The 20,308-nt window shown below is 42.2% G+C and overlaps 1 protein-coding gene across 1 annotated transcript in view; it reads right to left on the bottom strand.

Moving 5' to 3' along the window:
- KIAA1549 (KIAA1549 ortholog) overlaps nucleotides 1–2,512 on the bottom strand; it is an 84,169-nt gene extending 81,657 nt beyond the window's left edge. Inside the window, exon 1 of the mRNA XM_060156582.1 lies at nucleotides 9–2,512. Coding sequence (XP_060012565.1) covers nucleotides 9–2,424 — 2,416 coding nt within the window. The 5' untranslated portion in view covers nucleotides 2,425–2,512. The remainder of the gene's footprint in view (nucleotides 1–8) is intronic.
- Between the last annotated feature and the right edge of the window lie 17,796 nt (nucleotides 2,513–20,308).

Here is a 20,308-nt window from a genome sequence, read left to right as displayed (position 1 = left end):
GGCCTTACCAGTTGTGATCAAATAGGCATCAGGAACCGTAATATCACACACATACGGCGACTTGGTGGTGACCAGCACAGGAGTATGAACCGTCACTTCGGGAGCGGGGGTGGTCGCGGGATGAAGGGATGGCGGGGGCAGAACCGTGCTGCCCTCGTGACGGTTCTGACCCACAGTTCTGCTGTTCAGGGTGGTGTGAAGAGAATTCTCAGGGCCAGCACTGGTATCAGGTGTGCTCAGTTCAGTGGAGGCGTTCCTCGTTAAGTCTGTGGGTGTGAATGATGGGCCACGCGTACCACCTGGCTCTGTAGGCAGAGGCGAGCGGATCACCTCAGGAAGAAACGAGGATGCTGATGGCAGGTACCCAGTGCTGACCAGCACTGTGGTGACAGGGATGACTTCAGAGAAAGAGGGTAAGACGGACGTGGGATCGTTCACAGCACTGATACCATCATCAGAAGGTGTCAGGGTTGAAAAGACAGAAGATTCAGTTAAAACGGGTGTAGTAGGAACAGGAGTCAGAAGTGATGTTAAGTGAGTTTCAGCCGTCAAAATGGGCTCAGAACTGGAGGGCACCAGTGTGGTGACTGCAGATTCATGGGACATGAGTGAAAACTCAAAATAGGAGGTAGTTGCAGTGAAAGCTGAGGTAAAATGAGCTTCGCCATCTGTGGGTGACACTGTGGGTGCTTCAGAAAACTTTGGAGAACTGGAGGGAAAGCTGGAGGGTAGTGACATTTCAGAGTAACTGGGGAGAAAAGTGAAGCTGCTTAAAGGAAGATCTGAGCTTGGCCAGAGCTGAGAAAAGTCAAGGTTTGTGGAATTGGGAACAGAAAGCTGAGGTGACCGAGAACTGACAGAGTTGGTCAACGAAAGTGTCGCAACCAAGGTACAAAATGCCTGAGAAATGAAGGTGGACAGATCACTTGACCTCGGAGACGGAGAAGCAAGTACTTCTGAAGATGGAGAGACCCAGCTGCTGAATTCCAGGGGTGGAGTGGAGAGAAAGCTGGATGTAAAATCCCAAATACTTGCACTTTCACGTTGGGAAAAACCGGCAGGTTCTCCGTCAGGAAAAAGCGAAGGCTGTGCCGACAGGTCCAAACTGTGAGACGTAAGAAGACCTGGGCCTCTGACGGCAAGCGATGGGGTGTTTTTATTTGCTGTGATGGGGAAAGAAGAGTCAAGGAGAGCACCTGGGGTGACCGAGGAAAGCACGGCTGTCACACTGGATGGCATTACTTGAGTTTCGGCGACAGAGGAGGAGGCAGAAGCAGCAGCGTCAGGTGACACAGGCACAGAGAGGTGGCCCTGGGGAGGGTACACCTGTGCGGTCATCACACTACTCATTTCCCCCTCAGCTGAAATACCGACGCTCGTTGCTGAGACTTCCAGAGATGGAGAAGAGAGGGGAACCATCGGTCTTGAGGGGAAAAGTGTATGAAATTCTCGTGGGCCCTCGTCAAATTCAGAGAAGTCCACCATGGCGCTGCTCGGTGGAGAGATGCTGCTCACCTCTGAGAGGGTCAGGGACAGGGTCTCGGCACCATCCCCGGACCCCACGTCCTTCTCCGTGAGGCTCGCTGACAGCACGGGCCGAGGCGACACCGCAGTGCACGACACGCACCACGTGTACGGTCTGAACGAAGACACTGGGCTCCAGACGTGAGTGTCACCCGCACCACTTGGGACCACTGAATGGCCAGGCAGTTCTGATGCCTCACTGGAGCTGGCGGGAAGACAGGGGTTATATGAAACACCGGCTGATTGAGTAGAGAACAATCCAGACACGAGAGGAGTTGAAAACAAAGCCAAACGTGCACTGCTGCTGCCAAAGGCAAGGGCCATCTGGGACAGAGCCGCAGAGCCGCGAGCGCCTGGAGAGGCGGCTTCATCCAGACTTTGACCCAAAGCGGTGGTCACATCAGAGTATCTGTCTGTACCTGCGGCCAGAGCATCCTCTGGAGGCGGTGAGACCTGCCCTGACGGGGGAGGAGGCTGCCGAGTGACGCCATCATGTGGCGGTCGAGGCTCGGAATACCGCGAGCTGAGGAGGGTTTCTGCGCCCTCTGCTCCTGAAGCCATGATCTCCGGCAAAGTCCTACTTGAAACGTGCCCGTAAGCGTCAGTATGATAAAACACCAAGTTCCTGCTAGGAGTTGGAATTATGCCCTTGGAAGTGGGAAAAGCTGACCGAAAAGCACTGAAATGATTGGGGGATTCAGCAGACACTGTTGGCTGTTGCACTGTGTTTTGCCAGGCTGATGTCACGTCTTCATCTTGTAAAGAAATGATGGGTAACGATGGAGTCGGCATGGAGTCTAACGTTTCTTTAAGCAGCCCTGGCAGACCGAGTGTGACGTATCGTACGGGAGAAACCACGCGGGAAGTGGTCCAGGAAGTCTCTGGCAAAAAGTTATCCATTTCATCATCATCTATGACCTCATTGCTCGTCACTGACACATAATTTGCCACAAAGATGCTGTGATCTGCTGTACTTTGGGTCCATTTTCCTTGGTTAAAAAAGTTTGTATCAAAAGTACTGGCAGATGGAGATGATCTCACGCGGAGAGAACTGCTTTGCTGGGACCCTGGAGCGGTTTCTGTTAAGGCCACGTGTGCAGTGCTGTGCTCGGTGCTTTCCCTTGGCATGAACTCCAAGGAGGATAAAGAAAGGTTGTGCTGTTCCAGAGGGAGCTCATCTACAAAGAAAATAACAGCTGAGTTTAGCTGCAAGGCAATGAAAGTCATACTGCTAACATTTTGTTTCAGATATAAAGATATCCTCAATCAACAGATATCCACTCACTGTGAACAGCCACGATTCACGGTCAGAAGTTAAACAACCAACTGGAAGTCAGAAATTGCCACAGTTACTGTCAGCATAATACCTGCGAACAGTCGTACATCTGAGCACTTTTACTTAAGCGTGTGTGTGTGTGTGTGTGTGTGTGCGTGTACACACTGACATGTTTCTCTTTCTAGCAACACCACAGAATACTATAAATGGAAGAGACCTTAAGGGCCTGTCTTGTCTGTTCTCTCTCATTTATCACATGAGAAAGAGAGGTTCAGAGAAGGTAACTAAATCAATTACATGATCACCCGGACAGAGGTGGAGCTGGAATCTGCGCATAAGCCTGCCTTGACTCCCAAGCCCATGTCCTTTTTCTTCCATAAGAGTTGGCTCTTACGAGAAATGATCGTGACCACTCTGACAGCATCACTTACTACCCAGGGAAGAGGGTCAGCAGTTTCCTAGTCATAGGACCTTCCACATCCAGACCTCAGACTACCTCCAGGCTCACCTCTCATCATTCCCTGCTCCACTCTCATGCCTTCCCAACCATACTCTGGCCGAATGAGCTACCCAGATCCTCTGTGGCTTGGTGTTTTGCACATTCTTCTCTCTCTGCCTGGGATGCCCTTCCCTGGCTCTCCACCTGGATTACTCCTACCGGCCCTGCAGATGCAGCACAGATACTACACCTCCCTCCTCATTACTCCAAAGCTGGGTTAGTGCCTCTCCCTAGGTTCTACCTGTCCCATCCCTGATCGTGCCCCACTGAAATGAACTGTCTGCTCATTGTACTCTGAGATTCTTGAGGACAGAAACTGTTGATCTGTTTCCCCAGTGCCTAGCACAGTGAGTGACATATACTAAGAGCTCGATAAACATCTGTGAAGTGAATGAACACATCAATGAACGAATGAATGGTGTCTGAGGACCAAGTTCTGATATGTGCCAAAAGCATCCCATCATCCTCTCAAACCTTCATATTCTTCATCCTTGTGACAGCTGTCGCTATCCTTTAAGTGGCTTAGGTATCTCCATCTGTAATTCAGATACACTGTATAGAGAGGCAGGAAATGTGATGGCCCAGACCCCTGATGAAGGCCCAGGGCACAGGTCCTAGAGGAACACTGAAACAGAGAGCTTAGAGGGACACTGGACCAGACAGCCTGATGCTCAAGCATGACTGCAAAGTTAAAACTTACAAAACACCTAAGAAATAAGGTATTATGAAAAAGAGTCAAGAGAAACCTCCCCAAAATGTAAAAAAAAAAGAAACCCACACAAACAGTATCAGATCTGGAAAGACTTCAGATATTGGAATTATAGGATACATTTTTTTTTTTTTTTTTTTGGTGGTACGCGGGCCTCTCACTGCTGTGGCCTCTCCCGCTGCGGAGCACAGGCTCCGGACGTGCAGGCTCAGCGGCCGTGGCTCACAGGCCCAGCCGCTCCGCGGCATATGGGATCTTCCCAGACCGGAGCACGAACCCGCGTCCCCTGCGTCGGCAGGTGGACTCTCAACTACTGCGCCACCAGGGAAGCCCTAGGATACATTTTTGAAAGTGTGTTTAATTCATTTAAAATAATAAAGAAGGGACTGAAAACATGAGTAAGGAGCAAGAGGCTATGAAGAATGGTCAGAAAGATTTGAAAAACCAAAAGAATATTTGGAAATGAACAATATAATAATTAAAAATTTTAAACTCAATATACAATATGTAATAAACAATAAACAAATTTAGACACAGCTGAAGAGAGATTTAGTGGACTGGGGGACAGACCTGGAAATTACTCAGAATGTAGCACAGAGAAACAAAAAGAGGAAAAATGTAAAAAAGAGAAGAGGTGAACACAGAATGAGTCCAACACATATTTGATCAAAGTTTTAAAAAACAGTAATGGAAGGAACTGGGCAGAGACAATATTCAAAGAGACAGTGCTAAGAACTGTCCAAAACAGTAGGAAACATGAATCCTTGAATTCAGGAAGACAAAGAATCCCAAACCAGGTAAATTTCTTTTTAAAAACCCATACCTACACACATGATGATACCACAGAACACCAAAGACAAAGAGAAATTGTACAGGCAGTCAGAGAAAAGGAATGGCAATTACACGATGAGATAACTACTTCACAGAACTAGGGGCCAACTGACAATGAAATAACATTGTCAAAGTGCTGAGAGAAGACACTGACATCTAGATGTGAATAAACAGCAATACTCTCCATTTGTTAAAATAAGGACATTTTCAGGACTTCCCTGGTGGTGCAGTGGTTGAGAGTCCGCCTGCCGATGCAGGGGACACGGGTTCGTGCCCCGGTCCGGGAAGATCCCACATGCCGCAGAGCGGCTAGGCCCATGAGCCATGGCCACTGAGCCTGCGTGTCCGGAGCCTGTGCTCCACAACGGGAGAGGCCACAATGAGAGGCCCGCGTACCACAAAAAAAAAAAAAAAAAAAAAAAAAAAAAGGACATTTTCAGATTTAAAAAAAGTGGTTATACCAACAGAAGAAGTCTTTCTAAACAAGGATACATTGACAATTCAAAAGAAAAGGTAATTAACCCAGAGGGAAGATCTGAGAAGAAACAGAGAATAAACAAATGATAAAAATATGGTTAAATCTAAACAAACATTGATGATATAAATGAACAATAATACCACATAATTTGTAAGGTTACAAAAGATGTAACATAGAGTTAAAATAGCTTGTTACATTGCACAGAAGCTGAAATGGGGGCGTCCAGAAGAATTTGTGACTCACTAGCAGAGATGAAAATCAAGAGTTAAGACAAAATTCTATGAATAGATTTTGTGTGTATACACCAAACTCTGTAACTGATATTTAGTCATATATTTATATAGATGAAATATTTCTAGCTGGTTCCATTAGCATCTGAAAGTTACAAACTTGCAGCAGATAGAAGCTGCTTACTTTTTTATTGGCATATAGTTGATTTACAATGTTGTGTTAGTTTCAGGTGTACAGCAAAGTGAATCACTCATATATATATATGTATATATCCTCTTTTTTTTAGATTCTTTTCCCATATAGGTCTTTACAGAGTATTGAGTAGAGTGCCCTGTGCTATACAGTAGGTCCTTATTATCTATTTTATATATAATACTGTATATGTGTTAATCCCAATCTCCCAATTTATCCCTCTCCCCCCTGGTAACCATAAGTTTGTTTTTTACATCTGTAACTCTATTTCTGTTCTGTAGATAAGTTCATTTGTATGCTTTTTTTAGATTCCACATATAAGTGATATCATATGATATTTGTCCTTCTCTGTCTGACTTACTTCACTCAGTATGACAATCTCTAGGTCCATCCATGTTGGTGCAAATGGCATTATTTCATTCTCTTTTATGGCTAGGTAATATTCCACTGCATATATGTACCACATCTTCTTTATCCATTCCTCTGTTGACAGACATTTAGGTTACTTCCACGTCCTGGCTATTGTAAATAGTGCTGCAGTGAACGCTGGGGTGCATGTATCTTTTCAAATTATGGTTTTCTCTGGATATATGCCCAGGAGTGAGATTGCTGGATCATACGGCACCCTGTTTTTTTTTTAAGGAAACTCCATACTGTTTTCCATGGTGGCTGTACCAATTTACATCCCCACCAACAGTGTAGGAGGGTTCCCTCTTCTCCATATCCTCTCCAGCATTTACTGTTTGTAAATTTTTTTGATGATGGCCATTCCAACTGGTGTGAGGTGATACCTCATTGTAGTTTTGATTTGCATTTCTCTAATAATTAGTGATGTTGAGCATCTTTTCATGTGCTTTTGAGCTGCCAGTATGTCTTCTTTGGAGAAATGTCTATTTAGATCTTCTGCCCATTTTTTTGATTGGGTTGTTTGTTTTTTTGATATGGAGCTGCATGAGCGGTTTGTATATTTTGGAGATTAATCCCTTCTTGGTTGCTTCATTTGCAAATGTTTTCTCCCATTTGAGGGTTGTTTATTCATTTTGTTTATGGTTTTCTTTGCTGTGCAAAAGCTTTTAAGTTTCGTTAGGTCCCATTTGTTTATTTTTGTTTTTATTTCATTATCCCAGGAGGTGGATCTAAAAAGATCTTGCTGCAATTTATGTCAGAGTGTTCTGCCTATGTTTTCCCCTAAGAGTTTTATGGCATCTGGCTTTACATTTAGGCCTTTAATCCATTTTGAGTTTATTTTTGAGTATGGTTTTAGGGAATGTTCTAATTTCATTCATTTACATGTAGCTGTCCAGTTCTCCCAGCACCACTTATTGAAGACGCTATCTTTTCTCCATTGTATGTTCTTGCCTCATTTCTCAAAAATTAGGTGCCCATATGTGTGTGAGTTTATCTCTGGGCATTCTATCCTGTACCATTGATCTATATTTCTGTTTTTGTGCCAGTACCATACTGTCTTGATTACTGTAGCTTTGTAGTATAGTCTGAAGTCGGGGAGCCTGATTCCTCCAGCTCCATTTTTATTTCTCAAGACTGCTTTGGCTATGCGGGGTGTTTTGTGTCTCCATACAAATTTTAAGATTCGTTTGTTCTAGTTCTGTGAAAAATGCCATTGGTAATTTGATAGGGATTGCACTGAATCTATAGATCGCTTTGGGTAGTATAGTCATTTTTAAAATATTGATTCTTCCAGTCCAAGAACATGGTATATCTCTGCATCTTTTTGTGTCATCTTTTGTTTCTTTCATCAGTATCTTGTACTTTTCTGAGTACAGGTCTTTTGCCTCCTTAGGTAGGTTCATTCCTTGATATTTTACTCTTTTTGATGCAATGGTAAATGGGACTGTGTCCTTGATTTCTCTTTCTGATCTTTCATTGTTAGTGTATAGGCATGCAAGAGATTTCTGTGCATTAATTTTGTATCCTGCAACTTTACCAAATTCATTGATGAGCTTTAGTAGTTTTCTGGCAGCATCTTTAGGATTTTCTATGTATAGTATCATGTCATCTGCCAACAGTGACAGTTTTACTTCTTTTTCAATTTGGATTCCTTTTATTTCTTTTTTTTCTCTGACTGTCGTGGCTACAACTTCCAAAATTATGTTGAATAATAGTGACAAGTGTGGACATCCTTGTCTTGTTCCTGATCTTAGAAGAAATGCTTTCAGTTTTTCACCACTGAAAATGATGTTTGCTGTGGGTTTGTCATATATGGCCTTTAGTATGTTGAGTTAGGTTCCCGCTATGCCCACTTTCTGGAGAGTTTTTATCATAAATGGGTGTTGAATTTTGTCAAACATTTTCTGCATCTATTGAGATGATCATATTCCTTTTATTCTTCAATTTGTTGATTTGCAGATTGATTTGCAGATATTGAAAAATCCTTACATCCCTGGGATAAATCCCACTTGATCATAGTGTATGATCTTTTTAATGTGTTGTTGGATTCAGTTTGCTAGTATTTTGTTGAGGATTTTTGCATCTATGTTCATCAGTGATATTGGCCTGTAGTTTTCTTTTTTTGTGACATTTCTGTCTGGTTTTGGTATCAGGGTGATGTTGGCCTCAGAAAATGAGCTTGGGAGTGTTCCTTCCTCTGCAATTTTTTGGAAGAGTTTCAGAAGGGTAGATGTTAGAAGCTGCTTCCTTTAAAGGGTCACACTCCTTCATATGGAATATGACTTTTAAAAATGAATAGATAATAAAAGAAGAAAACCATTTCTCAGAGATTTTAGGTTATTTCATGGCAATATTATTAGGCATTTGTTGTCTTCCATACAGCCTGGCTCTAGGATTTCTTGTCCATGTGTTTTTACTATTTACCTGCCACATTCCAAGCATGGGTAAAAGTAAAGATGGTACTTATTACAACTACAGCAAAGTAGCAGCTGTTCTTCTCTACAGTAAAGGTTAAAAAGTTATAAATTTGAGAATAAAATGACAATATGTACAACTATGTAGCATAAAGATTTTAAAGTTTTCCTAAGAATAAATTATTTTATGTGTCTGTTTGAAAACTCTGCTATGATAGGATTTATTTTGAAATACAAGACCTGAACAGAGAGCAAGATCCCTTTAAAAATGAATCAGAAACATATTCGTAAGTGCACTGGAAAACTGCCAGAGATAAAATAGCAAAGAAAGGAGTGTTTAGTGGCTAATTTATGAGCCCAAGTATCTGATGCAAATGAGAATTCAATCAATTCTGCCTACAAAGGACAAGGAACAGGGAAGGCAAAGTGCTCAAAAGAATGAAAAATTCTCCTAGCTAGTAAAACTGAGAAAACAAAATCTTCTATTAAGAACTGTGAGGTAAGCCAAGCTGTGAAGGTTTTCTTCCCCCTCCTTTTGGCCAAGCCCCAGGAAAGAGAAATCAACTCTAAAGAGACAGCTGCTGAAATACCATGGGAATCACTTCTGTAGTTAATTCAGGAAGAGGTTAGAAAACCCAGGTGAGTCTCTCCCGGCAGAAAAGGCTTTGAAGACTCTAATTTCAAGCTCTGGAGATCAATTTTCAAGCTCTCAAGCATTAGGTCAGACAAGAGTGAAAAGTTCTCTGAGACGATAGAGAGAAAGGAATGGGGATGATACACGCATGATGGGATATCTTGTTAAGATGTAGGCACTGTCCAGCAGGGCTGGGGTTGGGGGGGCCTCCGCTGAGCTTCTGCATGGCTCCCGGGGGGGCCAGGCCTAACCACACTCTGAGTAGCAAGCACTAAGCCAGTTTCTCCTGTATAGACGGAACAACACATACGTATCCAGTGCCGACCCTGTACCTCCTCCTTTGCTAGGTCCCTGCCATGCTCTATGTAACAGAGCAGGAACTGCCCTGGTGCCATGCAGATTCACAGTGATTAAAAATTCACAAGACAAAACCGCAGACACTACAACACCAAAGGTGAACCCCCAAAGTGACCTACAAACTGTGGGTGACAATGCTGTGTCAGCGCAGTTCATTCGTTGTAACAAATGTACTGCTCTAGTGGGGATGTTAACAATGGGTGAGGCTAAGCATGGGTGGTGGCAGGGAGTATATGGGAAATCGCTGTACCTTCTTCTCACTTTTGCTGTGAACCTAAAACTGCTCTTTAAAAAAAATGAAATCTTAAAAAAACAAAAAAAAAACCCATAAAACTTTTTTTAAAAACTCATGAGGGAGATGTCTGTCTCTAGGAATTTTTTGGTCTCACTCCCAATGCAGAATTTGGTGTTTTACTGATATTTACCCTTTTTGAAAGTCATATTTTTCCATCTGGAAATCTTCCCTAAATATAGTAGTCGATCATGGAATCAGGAACTTTTCAAGCTGAATGGATCCTTTAAGACCTCGGCAATCCCCTCGCAATGCAAACAAGGCTCAGAGTGTAAGCTGACTTGCTCAAAATAGCATCAAGGCAGAGCCAGGCTAGAAAGGCAGGTTCATAAGTCCTCAGTGGCTGAATGTTCTTCACACCACACCATGTGAAGTCACATCAGCCCATTTCATTAAGACTGCTAGTGAATAAATTACATTGAAAAACATGCTAAGTTATGTTATAAATGAGTTGAAAGCATATGCTAAATTCTGTGCTACCAAAACCTATGCAAGGCACGCTTTGTGAACTGTGAGGGCCCACCGTCCACATGGGACAGCTCACAGTTGCAGGCATGGGCGCTCAGAAAACAAAATGTCCTCTGAGGGCTGGGCTGGAAAAGCCAAGGGACAGCAGCATCACAAATCTCTAAAGAGGGACTTCCCTGGTGGTCCAGTGGGTAAGACGCCACGCTCCCAATATAGGGGGCCCAGGTTCGATCCCTGGTCGGGGAACTAGATCCCACATGCATGCTGCAACTAAGAGTTATTAGCATGATGCAACTAAGGAGCCCAAGTGCCAAAACTAAGGAGCCAGTGAGCCACAACTAAGACCCAGTGCAACCAAATAAATAAATAAAATAAAAATATATATATTAAAAAAATCTCTAAAGAGCTTTAATCCAAATAGAAGAACCATTACTTTTGCTTCTCTGCTAAACTGTGACGTTTTCAAAACATGATGAGTCATCTCAACTCTGTGGATATTAAGTCTACTACAAAACAAGAGCCCATCTGAATTTCTAGGTGTTTAAAAACAAAAGTAGTCAGGGACTTCCCTGGTGGTCCAGTGGGTAAGACTCCACGCTCCCAATGCAGGGGTTCTGGGTTTGATCCCCGGTCGGGGAACTAGATCCTGCATGCATGCTGCAACTAAGACTCAGCATGCTGCAACTAAGAAGTCCGCATGCTGCAACTAAGAAAGTCTGCATGCCGCAACGGAAGATCCTGCACACCGCAGCAAAGATCCCGCATGAGGCAACCAAGACCCAGGGCAGCCAAAATAAGTAAATATTAAAACAAACAAACAAAAGTAATCAGATAATTAAACCAACACCCAATTTGGCAAATCTTCAGCAACTTTCATCCTTCTAGTTCTCAGGTTGTCCAAAGTAGGATTTTAGTGCCATTATTAAAACCATCCTTCTCCTTTTCCTACTTTTCATTTTTATCTCCCTGGTTTAGAAAAGAGTGTCTCTCTTCTCATTCCTTCTCCAACCCCAACTGTACACTAAATACCTTCTACCAGGAAGGTTACTCTCTCCTCCAACTGGTACTGTTTTTATTATCAAATATCAAGTAGATAGGAACTACTATTTATAAAGATATATTTATCAGGCAGTATATATAATAATATAAAGAACACCTGAGTTCCCATCACTCAGTTTAAGAAAATCAGTATTACCCTTACTTCTGACATCCCCCATGTACCCCTTCCCATCTCTTCCCTTCCCACTAAGGGAACCACCATCTGGAACTATGCATCTCTCATATCCTTTTCTTTATAGTCTTACCATACATATGTATCCCTAAAGAGTATATTCTTCAGCTTTGTATGTTTTCAAACTTTATCAAGATGGAATTATACTGCATATATTCTACTGCAACTTATTTTTTTCACTCCATATTGTTTTTCACCCGTGAGTGGGTTTTTTTGGCATGAAGCTATAAGTCATTCATTTTCACTTCAACATGAATTCCATTATATGAATATACCAAAATTTATTTATCTATTGTTGATGGACAGCTGGACTATTGCCAATTTTCATTATTCCAGACATTTCTTATATGACCTTTCTCACCCATCTCCTGGTACACATATGTATATATAAAGTATTATATATGTTCATGTGTACATATGTGCATTTATGTGTGTTTCTGTGTTGGTATATGTGTGTGTACATGCATGTGTGTGGTGCAGGTACATACATGTATGTGTGTATTTGTGTATCTGTGTATGCATGAGGGGTGTGGGTATATATGTATGGCTATGTGTATGAGGAGTGTGTATTAATGTGTGTACATATATGTACGTGTGTATGCACCCATGAGAACTGCCAGGTCAGAGGATATGGTCATCTGAAACTTTTCTAAATAATACCAAATAATCTTTCAAAGTAGTTGAACAAATTTATCCTCCCATTTGACTGCTGCAAATCCTCACCGATACTTAATACTCCTTAGATGTTCACATTTTTACTAATCTGGACAGTATGAAACCTTATGGTTGTAACTTGCATATCCCTAATTATAATAGACTGATCACCTTGTCCTATCTGCTGGCCACTCACATTGTCTCTTCTAGTGTCTTTTCAGTTCTACTGCCCACTTTGTTATGGGGTTGTCTATCTTTTTCTTTCTGATCCAACGGCATTCTTGATAGGTTTTAGGTACTAATCCTATGTCAGTTATAGCTTCTCCCAGTTTGTGGCTTATTTGAGTCTCTTTATGTGGTCTTTTGATGAACAGAAGTTCTCAGTTTTAATATGGTCAAATTTATCAATCTTTTCTATTATTGTTTGAGATCTGTGTGCGTATTAAGATGGACAGTTTAAGTAATTCTTCCCTACACTAAAAGCCAGAATGATATTCCTATATATTGTCTCCTGAAAGTTTTAAGGTTTTGCCTCTCTCATTTAAAGTCAAATATGCCTGGAGGTATAAGATGCATGCATGCACGCGCACACGTGTGTCTGTGTGTGTGTGCGCACGCGCGTGTGCACTGCTCCTTCAGAGAGTAGGTCGTGCTACAAAAATATGCCAGCTGAACCAGGCAGCATGTTCCATGAGGGGCTGATTCATGCTCTGGTCTAAGCTCCTCATCTTAACTTGGATGGAAACAAGGGTTTGCAGGCCAGCTCACTGCGCAGTCCTTTCTGGGCAGAGGATGCGGGATCTGCATGAGGCCCAGGTGGGGTGGGCTGCGTGGGGGCAGTACTGGCCACTGAAGAACACAGAGAAGAGCAGGAATTTAGGAGGGAAGGGAAGGAAAGATAAAGAGCTCCAAGATGGGGTCAGAGGGAGGTAGGGGATCAGAACATGTAAGGCTTGGTAGCCACAATGCTGAAGACAATGAACAATAAAATAAATGTAACAGGAAGCCATCAAAGCCATTTAAAAGCATGAGAATGGCCGAGACCTTCAAGATGGCGTGAGAGTAAGACGCGGAGATCTCCTTCCTCCCCACAAATACATGAGAAATACATCTACATGTGGAACAACTCCTACAGAACACATACTGAATGCTGGCAGAAGACCTCAGACTTCCCAAAAGGCAAGAAACTCCCCACATACCTGAGTAGGGCAAAAGAAAAAAAAAAAAAACAGAGACAAAAGAACAGGATGGGACCTGCACCTCTAGAACGTAATATGAAGGAGGAAAAGCTTCCACACACTAGGAAGCCCCTTCACTGGCAGAGACGGGTGGGGAGGAAGCTTCGGAGCCACGGAGGAGAGCGCAGAAACTGGGGTGCGGAGGGCAAAGCAGAGAGATTCCCGCACAGAGAACCGGTGCCGACCTAAACTCACCAGCCCGAGAGGCTTGTCTGCTCACCCGACGGGACGGGCGGGGCTGCGAGGTGAGGCTCGGGCTTCGGTTGGAGGGCAGGGAGAGGACAGGCTGCGTGAACACAGCCTGAAGGAGCTAGTGCTAGCCGGGAGGGAGTCCGGGAAAAAGTCTGGAGCTGCCGAAGAGGCAAGAGATCGTTTCTTGCCTCTTTGTTTCCTGGTGCGCGAGAGGAGGGGATTCAGAGCGCTGCTTAAAGGAGCTCCAGAGACGGGCGTGAGCCGCGGCTAAGAGCGCGGACCCCAGAGTCGGGCATGAGACGCTAAGGCTGCTGCTGCCGCCACCAAGAAGCCTGTGTGCGAGCACAGGTCACTCTCCACACCGCCCCTCCCGGGAGCCTGTGCAGCCCGCCACTGCCAGGGCCCCGTGATGCAGGGACAACTTACCCAGGAGAACGCATGGCGCGCCTCAGGCTGGTATAACGTCACGCCGGCCTATGCCACGGCAGGCTCGCCCCGCATATGGACGCCTCCCTCCCCCAGGCATGAGTGAGCCAGAGCCCCCGAATCAGCGGCTCCTTTAACCCCGTCCTGTCTGAGCGAAAAACAGACGCTCTCATGCGACCTACAGGCAGAGGCGGGGCCAAATCCAAAGCTGAACCCCTGGGAGCTGTGCGAACAAAGAAGAGAAAGGGAAATCTCTCCCAGCAGCCTCAGGAGCAGCGGATTACATCTCCACAATCAACGTGATGTACCCTGCATCTGTGGAATACATGAATAGACAACGAATCATCCCAAAATTGAGGCAGTGGACTTTGGGAGCAACGATATATTTTTTTCTCCCTTTTTCTCTTTTTCTGAGTGTGTATGTGTATGCTTCTTTGTGTGATTTTGTCTGTATGGCTTTCCTTTTACCATTTGTCCTAGGGTTCTGTCTGTCCGTTTTTGTTTTGTTTGGGTTTTTTTAGTATATTTTTAGCACTTATTACCATTGGAGGATTTGTTCTTTGGTTTGGTTGTTCTTTCTTTCTTTCATTACACTTTAATTTTTTTATTTTTAATAATTACTTTTTCTTTTTTATTTTAATTACTTTACTTTTTTGTTTCTTTCTTTTTTTCTCCCTTTTCTTCTGAGCCGTGTAGCTGACAGGGTCTTGGTGCTCAAGTCAGGTGTCAGGCCTGTGCCTCTGAGGTGGAAGAGCCAAGTTTAGGACATTGGTCCACCAGAGACCTCCCAGCTCCATGTAATATCAAACAGCGAAAGCACTCACAGAGATCTCCATCTCAACGCTAAGACCCAGCTCAACTCAATGACCAGCAAGCTACAGTGCTGGACACCCTATGACAAACAACTAGCAAGACAGGAACACAACCCCACCCATTGGCAGAGAGGCTGCCTAAAATCATAATAAGTCCACAGACACCCCAAAACACACCACCAGACACGGTCCTGCCCACCAAAATACAAAATCCAGTCTCATCCTCCACAACGCAGACACCAGTCCCTTCCACCAGGAAGCCTACAAAACCCACGGAACCAACCTTAGCCACTGGGGGCAGACACCAAAAACAACTGGAACTACGAACCCGCAGCCTGCAAAAAGGAGACCCCAAACACAGTAAGTTAAGCAAAATGAGTAGACAGAGAAACACACAGCAGATAAAGGAGCAAGGTAAAAACCCACCAGACCAAACAAATGAAGAGGAAACAGGCAGTCTACCTGAAAAAGAATTCAGAGTAATGATACTAAAGATGATCCAAAATCTTGGAAATAGAATGGAGAAAATACAATAAACATTTAACATGGACCTAGAAGAACTAAAGAGCAAACAAACAATGATGAACAACACAATAAATGAAATGAAAAATACTCTAGATGGGATCAATAGCAGAATAACTGAGGCAGAAGAACGGATAAGTGACCTGGAAGATAAAATAGTGTAAATAACTACTGCAGAGCAGAAAAAAGAAAAAAGAATGAAAAGAACTAAGAACAGTCTCAGAGACCTCTGGGACAACATTAAATGCACCAACATTCGAATTATAGGGGTCCCAGAAGAAAAAGAGAAAAAGAAAGGGACTGAGAAAATATTTGAAGAGATTAGAGTTGAAAACTTCCCTAATATGGGAAAGGAAATAGTTAATCAAGTCCAGGAAGCACAGAGAGTCCCATACAGGATAAATCCAAGGAGAAACACGCCAAGACACATATTAATCAAACTATCAAAGATTAAAAACAAAGAAAAATATTAAAAGTAGCAAGGGAAAAACAACAAATAACACACAAGGGAATCCCCATAAGGTTAACAGCTGATCTTTCAGCAGAAACTCTGCAAGCCAGAAGGGACTGGCAGGACATATTTAGAGTGATGAAAGGGAAAAACCTACAACCAAGATTACTCTACCCAGCAAGGATCTCACTCAGATTTGATGGAGAAATTAAAACCTTTACAGACAAGCAAAAGCAAAGAGAATTCAGCACCACCAAACCAGCTTTGCAACAAATGCTAAAGGAACTTCTCTAGGCAGGCAACACAAGATAAGGAAAAGACCTACAAAAACAAACCCAAAACAATTAAGAAAATGGTAATAGGAATATATATATCAATAACTACCTTAAAAGTAAATGGATTAAATGCTCCAATCAAAAGACACAGGGCTTCCCTGGTGGCACAGTGGTTGAGAGTCCGCCTGCTGATGCAGGGGACACGGGTTCGTGCCCCAGTCCAGGAAGATTCCACATGCCATGGAGTGGCTGGGCCCGAGAGCCATGGCCGCTGAGCCTGCGCGTCCGGAGTCTGTTCTCCGCAACGGGAGAGGCCACAGCAGTGAGAGGCCCGCGTACCACAAAAAAAAAAAAAAAAAAAAAAAAGACATAGACTGGCTGAAAGGATACAAAAACAAGACCCGTATATATGCTGTGTACAAGAGACCCACTTCAGACCTAGGGACACATTCAGACTAAAAGTGAGGGGATGGAAAAAGATATTCCATGCAAACAGAAATCAAAAGAAATCTGGAGTAGCAATTCTCATATCAGACAAAACAGACTTTAAAATAAAGACTATTACAAGAGACAAAGAAGGACACTACATAATGATCAAGGGATCAATCCAAGAATATATAACAATTGTAATTATTTATGCACCTAACATAGGAGCACCTCAATACATAAGGCAAATGCTAACAGCCATAAAAGGGGAAATCGACAGTAACACAATCATAGTAGGGGACTTTAACACCCCACTTTCACCAATGGACAGATCATCCAAAATGAAAATAAATAAGGAAACACAAGCTTTAAATGACATACTAAAAAAGATGGACTTAACTGATATTTATAGGACATTCCATCCAAAAAAAACAGAATACACATTTTTCTCAAGTGCTCATGGAACATTCTCCAGGATAGATCATATCTTGGGTCACAAATCAAGCTTTGGTAAATTTAAGAAAATTGAAATCGTATCAAGTATCTTTTCTGACCACAACACTATGAGACTAGGTATCAATTACAGGAAAAATCGGTAAAACATACAAACACATGGAGGCTAAACAATACACTACTTAATAACCAAGAGATCACTGAAGAAATCAAAGAGGAAATCAAAAAATACCTAGAAACAAATGACAATGAAAACATGATGACCCAAAACCTATGGGATGCAGCAAAAGCAGTTCTAAGAGGGACATTTATAGCAATACAATCCTACCTCAAGAATCAAGAAACATCTCAAATAAACAACCTAACCTTACACCTAAAGCAATCAGAGAAAGAAGAACAACAACAACAACAACAAAAACAAAGTTAGCAGAAGGAAAAAAATCATAAAGATCAGATCAGAAATAAATGAAAAAGAAATGAAGGAAACAACAGCAAAGATCAATAAAACTAAAAGCTGGTTCTTTGAGAAGATAAACAAAATTGATAAACCATTAGCCAGACTCATCAAGGAAAAAAAAGAAGACTTAAATCAATAGAATTAGAAATGAAAAACGAGAAATAACAACTGACACTGCATAAATATAAGGCATCATGACAGACTACTACAAGCAACTCTATGCCAATAAAATGGACAACCTGGAAGAAATGGACAAATTCTTAGAAAAGCACAACCTTCTGAGACTGAACCAGGAAGAAATAGAAAATATAAACAGACCAATCACAAGCACTGAAATTGAGACTGTGATTAAAAATCTTCCAACAAACAAAAGCCCAGGACCAGATGGCTTCACAGGTGAATTCTATCAAACATTTAGAGAAGAGCTAACACCCATCCTTCTCAAACTCTTCCAAAAAATTTCAGAGGAAGGCACACTCCCAAACTCATTCTATGAGATCACCATCGCCCTGATACTAAAACCAGACAAAGATACTACAAAAAAGAAAATTACAGACCAATATCACTGATGAACATAGATGCAAAAATCCTCAACAAAATACTAGCAAACAGAATCCAACAGCACATTAAAAAGATCATACACCATGATCAACTGGGGTTTATCCCAGGAATGCAAAAATTCTTCAATATATGTAAATCAATCAATGTAATACACCATATTAACAAATTGAAGGAGAAAAACCACAAGATCATCTTAATAGATGCAGAAAAAGCTTTCTACAAAATTCAACACGCATTTATGATAAAAACCCTCCAGAAAGTAGGCATAGAGGGAACTTACCTCAACATAATAAAGGCCATATATGACAAACACACAGCCAACATCGTTCTCAATGGTGAAAAACTGAAACTATTTCCACTAAGATCAGGAACAAGACAAGGTTGCCCACTCTCACCACTATTATTGAACATAGTTTTGGAAGTCCTAGCCATGGCAATAAGAGAAGAAAAAGAAATAAAAGGAATACAAATCGGAAAAGAAGAAGTAAAGTTGTCACTGTTTGCAGATGACATGATATTATACATAGAGAATCCTAAAGATGCTACCGGAAAACTACTAGAGCTAATCAATGAATTTGGTAAAGTAGCAGGATACAAAATTAATGCACAGAAATCTCTTGCATTCCCATACACACAGATGATGAAAAATCCAAAAGAGAAATTAAGGAAACACTCCCACTTACCATTACAACAAAAAGAATAAAGTACCTAGGAATAAACCTACCTAAGGAGACAAAAGACCTGTATGCAGAAAACTATCAGACACTGATGAAAGAAATTAAAGATGATACAAACAGATGGAGAGCTACACCATCTTCTTGGATTGGAAGAATCAACATTGTGAAAATGACTATACTACCCAAAGCAATCTACAGATTCAATGCAATCCCTATGAAATTACCAATGGCATTTTTCACAGAACTAGAAGAAAAAATTTCACAATTTGTATGGAAACACAAAAGACTCCGAATAGCCAAAGCAATCTTGAGAAAGAAAAACGGAGCTAGAGGAATCAGGCTCCCTGACTTCAGACTATCCTACAAAGCTACAGTAATCAAGACAGTAAGGTACTGGCACAAAAACAGAAATATACACCAGTGGAACAGGATAGAAAGCCCAGAGATAAAGCCACGCACATATGGTCACCTTATTTTTGATAAAGGATGCAAGAATATACAATGGAGAAAAGACAGCCTCTTCAATAAATGTTGCTCGGAGAACTGGACAGCTACATGTAAAAGAATGAAACTAGAATACTCCCTAACACCAAACACAAAAATAAATGCAAAATGGATTAAAGACCTAAATGTAAGGCCAGACACTATAAAACTCTTAGAGGAAAACATAGGCAGAACACTCTATGACATAAATCACAGCAAGATCCTTTTTGACCCACCTCCTAGAGAAATGGAAATAAAAACAAAAATAAACAAATGGGTCCTAACGAAACTTAAAAGCTTTTGCACAGCAAAGGAAACCATAAACAAGACGAAAAGACAACCCTCAGAATGGGAGAAAATATTTGCAAGTGAAGCAACTGACAGAGGATTAATCTCCAAAATATACAAGCAGCTCATGCAGCTCAATATCAAAAAAACAAACAACCCAATCCAAAAATGGGCAGAAGGGCTTCCCTGGTAGCACAGTGGTTGAGAATCTGTCTGCCAATGCAGGGGACACGGGGTTCGAGCCCTGGTCTGGGAGGATCCCACATGCCGCAGAGCAGCTAGGCCCGTGAGCCACAACTACTGAGTCTGCGCATCTGGAGCCTGTGCTCCACAACAAGAGAAGCCACGACAGTGAGAGGCCCGCGCACCGCGATGAAGAGTGGCTCCTGCTTGCCACAACTGGAGAAAGCCCTCGCACAGAAACGAAGACCCAACGCAGCCAAAAATAAATAAATAAAAATAAAGAATTATTCCAAAAAAAAAGCTGCAAAAATGGGCAGAAGATCTAAATAGACATTTCTCCAAAGAAGATACACAGATTGCCAACAAATCCATGAAAGCATGCTCAACATCACTAATCATTAGAGAAATGCAAATCAAAGCTACAATGAGGTATCACCTCACACCGGTCAGAATGGCCATCATCAAGAAATCTACAAACAATAAATTCTGGAGAGGGTGTGGAGAAAAAGGAACCCTCTTGCGCTGTTGGTGGGAATGTAAACTGATACAGCCAATATGGGGAACAGTATGGAGGGTCCTTAAAAAATAAAAAATAGAACTACCACACGACCCATCAATCCCACTCCTGGGCATATACACTGAGAAAACTATAATTCAAAAAGTCAT

The sequence above is a fragment of the Lagenorhynchus albirostris genome, chromosome 8 (assembly GCF_949774975.1).
Source record: "Lagenorhynchus albirostris chromosome 8, mLagAlb1.1, whole genome shotgun sequence".
In the NCBI taxonomy this organism is placed as follows: Eukaryota; Metazoa; Chordata; class Mammalia; order Artiodactyla; family Delphinidae; genus Lagenorhynchus; species Lagenorhynchus albirostris.
Note: the sequence above shows the minus strand (reverse complement) of the source record. Positions and strands in the feature narration are given on the sequence as shown.